The sequence below is a fragment of the Nothoprocta perdicaria genome, unplaced genomic scaffold (assembly GCF_003342845.1).
Source record: "Nothoprocta perdicaria isolate Ctin4 unplaced genomic scaffold, notPer1 scaffold_1, whole genome shotgun sequence".
NCBI classification, from domain to species: domain Eukaryota; kingdom Metazoa; phylum Chordata; class Aves; order Tinamiformes; family Tinamidae; genus Nothoprocta; species Nothoprocta perdicaria.
Genome location: NW_020454093.1, coordinates 4,385,883 through 4,390,484, shown reverse-complemented (window position 1 = coordinate 4,390,484; position 4,602 = coordinate 4,385,883). Strand labels below are relative to the sequence as shown.

The 4,602-nt window shown below is 49.5% G+C and overlaps 1 protein-coding gene across 1 annotated transcript in view; it reads left to right on the top strand.

The window, feature by feature from the left end:
- The first annotated feature begins 300 nt into the window (after positions 1-300).
- The window catches only part of OTP (orthopedia homeobox), a 5,335-nt gene continuing 1,033 nt past the window's right edge, over positions 301-4,602 (top strand). Inside the window, exons 1-2 of the mRNA XM_026038488.1 lie at positions 301-337; positions 1,239-1,648. Of these exons, the coding sequence (XP_025894273.1) occupies positions 301-337; positions 1,239-1,648 (447 nt within the window). The remainder of the gene's footprint in view (positions 338-1,238; positions 1,649-4,602) is intronic.

The following is a 4,602-nucleotide window of genomic DNA, read 5'->3' as shown; positions in this document are numbered from 1 at the left end:
GGGGCGGGCCGGGCCGGGCCGGGCCGGGCGGAGCGGGCGCGGCGGGCGCTGCCATTTGCCGCTGCCCTCCTGATTGGTCCCCGCGCCGAGCCGCTCACGGCGCCACTGGAGTGTTAAGCACCTCCCCGTCTCTCTAAAGGACATTATAATGCAAGAGACCCCCTTTTTAACCACACACCGAATTTTCTTTCATTTAGGCGATCTATATATATCCATATCTCATATCTTATATCTGTTTTAAATAACTTAAAGGCCGCTACGATTTGGGGGGGACCAGCCTTCGCCCTGGAGCGCTGCGCGATGCTGTCTCACGCCGACCTCCTGGACGCGCGGCTCGGTGAGTGTCCCCCACCCCGGCGGCGGCGCCGGCCAGGAAACCGCGGCAGGAAATTGACAATTTGTTCCTTATTTTACCTTAATGCGATCTAAATGGGCTAATTCCTTTAAAAGTAATTGTACTGTATTAAAGTTTAATTTGATTTAACATCGTCTTAAAAAAAAAAAGCAGAGAGAGAGAGGGAGAGAGAGAAAGAGAGAGGGAGGAAGACCTATGGAGTATGTAGATACACAGCGAGTGGATCATTTAATTTTTCTCTTCCTTTTTTTTTTTTTTTTTTTTGTATATATATCCACAAACTACTACTATTATCATCATCGTCGTCGTCGTTATTTCAGGACAGATGAGCTCCATGGTATTTATGGAGGAGCCTGTGGTTGGCTTTTCCCTCTTGCCCGCTTGCTTCCCTCTCCCCTTCCCTCCTTTTAAGAGCAGGAATGTCTCTGTGTCCCTGTTCGTGGTGATGCAGGTGCTGGTTGGGAGCGGCGGAGGCGGGAGCGGGACGGGGGGCGGCGGTCGGGGAGTCCCCCACAGCTGCCGGGCGGCAAAGCTGCGGGCAGGAAGGGCTATTTCTCTCTTGCTTTCTTTCTATCTGCTCCTTTCCTTCCTTCTTTCGTGCTTCCTTTCATCAGCCCCACGGAAAACCCGAGCTAAACCCGGCCGAACTTGCCCTCCCCTTCTACCCCCGCCTCGGTTTCGTCAGGGGAGGCCCTGCGGGCAGCTGCTTATTTAAGCAGAAAGAGCCGGTTCCTGGTGTAAAGTTTGCGCTTCCCTCACCCCAAGTTGCGGCCGGTGGCGGGGGCTCGGCGCAGACCGGACCGGACCGGACCGAACCGGGCCGGGCCGGAGCAGCGGCTGGGCCGAGCCGGGGGACGTGACCGCGGCTCCTTTGCTTCCGCAGGGATGAAAGATGCGGCCGAGCTGCTGGGACACCGGGAGGCGGTGAAGTGTCGCCTGGGCGTAGGGGGCTCGGACCCGGGGGGGCACCCGGGCGACATGGCCCCCAACTCGGACACGGTGGAAGGGACCACCCTGCTGCCGGGGGAGGACATCACCACGGTGGGATCCAACCCCAGCTCCTTGTCCGTGAGCGCCAAAGACGCCGACAAGCAGCAGGGCCCGCAGGGCGGCCAGGCGCCCGGCCAGGCGGGCCAGCAGCAGGGCCAGCAGAAGCAGAAGCGGCACCGCACGCGCTTCACGCCGGCGCAGCTCAACGAGCTGGAGCGGAGCTTCGCCAAGACCCACTACCCGGACATCTTCATGCGCGAGGAGCTGGCCCTGCGCATCGGCCTCACCGAGTCCCGCGTGCAGGTAGGAGCGGCGCCGGCCCCCGCAGCCCCGGCGCCTTCCCGGCCACGGCGCCGGGCTCCCACCGGGCCCGGAGCGCGGCCGCCGCCGCCGGGAAACGGCCCCGACAGCAACAGCTCGGGCGGAGAAACCCTGAGCGCCCCTCGCCCCTTCCCGCGCGCGAGGGGAGGGGAGGGCGCCCTGGGGGCCGCCGCCGAGCCCCATCCCCATCCCTAGCCCTGCCCTCGTCCTCATCCCGAGTGAGGCAAGCGAGGAATAAACCGGCCCGTGGGGCCGCTGTCCAGGGTGCTGGTGCCGCCCGCGCGGCCCGGTTCCGGCGGGCGGCACTGCGGGGGACAGCGCGGAGCAGCGGCGCGAGGCGGCCGCGGGAGCTATAGGAGCCCCGCTATATGTGTTTATATGTGTGTGCGTGCGTGTATGTGTGCGCGGAGGCTGCCGGCGGGGAGGGCCCCGCGCGAGCGGCCGGCAGCGGCTCCGCTCCGGGCCGCGCTCGCAGAGCAAAGCGAGCGAGTCAACCTGCAGCGCGCTGTAATTAGTCCAAATTAAGAAAGAAATTAGGTTCACAAATAAAATATAATTGGACAACCGGCTTTATGAAAAAAGAAAACGAGGTCTATTAAACTTTATTGGGTTTCCCCAAAGGTTAATGATACCAATTTCAATATTAGGAGTGTGGTAAATGAAGTAAAATATAAAATATAAAATGGAAATAGTTATTTTCTAACAGCACATCAAAGAAATGCGTAGGGAGAAAGACAAAGTGTTTTAATGGTCTCGGCATAATCCTAAACCAATGATAATAGCTCGAGATTGCTGATAAAAACAGTTTAATAGAGTGGCAATTTAAATATTTTTTACAATAATGTTCTGTAGTTTAAAAAGTAATCAGATCAACATAACCTTCTTAATTAACACTTCAAAATGATTAACATTATGTAATCTAATGGAAAATAATTTATGTAAAATGTATTTACTTCAGAAGCCACTGTATCACTGCTCCTTGACCAAATTTAAATTAAATAGTAATTGGTTTACGTTCTTATATGAGTACTTTATAGTTTTCTTTATAGTTAACAGATTGCCTACACGGTCTTCGCAGTATGCGGGTGCCATACTGATTAAGAAATGATCTAAATAGTTAATTTATAGCGACTGCATATGTTTTTAAGGGTTTTAGATCCGAGGATAAATTACCTCTTTTTTCGTTTTAGATCTATATTTAATGTATATGATATATTTAAATAATTATTAAAGCGGCTGGTGCTTAAACGGGAACCCAATTCCATGTCTGATATTGCTCTGCTTTTCAGGCTGGTGTAATAAAACCATTCTTTTTATAGCATGCCATTATTAGAAACCAATTTCAGAATTATTTATAACCTGGAATGGCTTATTAAGCAGCAATGCGAGAATCATGCAAATTACGCGATCAAATGCAATATAATAAGCATAATCATTAGTCTCTAGCACGGATTAATTAACTTTCAATATTTTATTTACATAAAAACCAAATCAGTGAAATAACTTCTGCACAGTCAGGCTTGCCTTTCAATATTTTATACGAACAAAAATAATGTGCTGTAATTCCATTGACCGTGTCCCCCACAATGGTCCCGTCACCTGCCACATCTTAATAGGGGACAAGCTGAGAGTATTTTCTAGTTTTCTAATGGAATGAGAAATTGCATTTTCTTCCTCTCCCAGCACTATTAAAGTGTAATGAATTCGGCCCAGAGTTCACGGCTGGCTGATCGAAATGAACCTGAGATCTGAGCTTTAATACAGCTCTCCAGATTTCCTACCAAATCTTCACATTAATCATCCGCTGGATTCCAATGAGATCTTCATAAAGCTTTGGCTCCCGAAANTTCACATTAATCATCCGCTGGATTCCAATGAGATCTTCATAAAGCTTTGGCTCCCGAAAGAAAAAAAAAAAAAAAAAGAAAGGAAAAAAAGAAATAATAAAAAAAAAAAAAAAAATAAAGGAAAGAAAGGAGAGGAAGAAAAGAAATAATAAAAAAAAAAAAAAAAAATAAGAAATTATTTTTTGTTGCAGGATATAAATTCTGCCTGCTTTGTGTTTTGCCCTTAAAAAAAAAAAAAAAAAAAAAAAAAAAAAAAAAAAAAAAAAAAAAAAAAGGAAGAAGGAGGGGGAGGAAAAGGAGAGATGCAGAAAGCGTGGGCTCCCGAAAGAAAAAAAAAAAAAAAAAAAAAGAAAGGAAAAAAAGAAATAATAAAAAAAAAAAGGATATTTTTCTGCCTTTCTTTCTTACCCATTTATAGCTGAGGAATTAAACGGACTATATATTTTAAAATACATTTAGAGTATGTCTATATTACTGTAACAGCAGATACCATCCAAGTAGATTTTTAGATTGCAACCTCCATTAGATTCTCACTGTTGTATTAACAATTTTCAGGGGCTAGTTGCATTTTTAAAAGGGGGCCAAAGTTGCGGAGCGCCCGCGGTTAATATATTTCGGGAGTTGTCATGTGTGCGTTCCCAAAACCTCCCCCAGGCTTTCCCTGCCTTTTCATCTGTCATGCACTAGTTTTCAAGTGGAAACATTCACGTTTTAAAAGCATATGCGGCACGGCTACGAAGTGAGGCGATCAGACCTGATGGAGGTTCTTTACAACACCAGTAAACCATGAAACATAAAAGGATTTTGTAGCCGCTATTTAACTATTAACCCTAAAACATAATTGAACGCGATTTTTTTCCCGTCGATCCCGGCAGCGCTGAGCGCAGCCGCCCGGCGCCGTCAATGGCCGCCCGCCTCTGCCGCCTGCGGGGCGCGAGCAGCCCCGGCGGCCCCGCGAGCGCAGCGGCTGCTCCCGCAAAGCGCGAAGACCCGCGGGGCGCAGCCGGGCCCGCGGCCTCGCCCCGACGTGGCTGCGAGCAGAGCCCCTGCCATCCGAAACACCCTCGCTCACAGCCGAGGCCGAGGGGG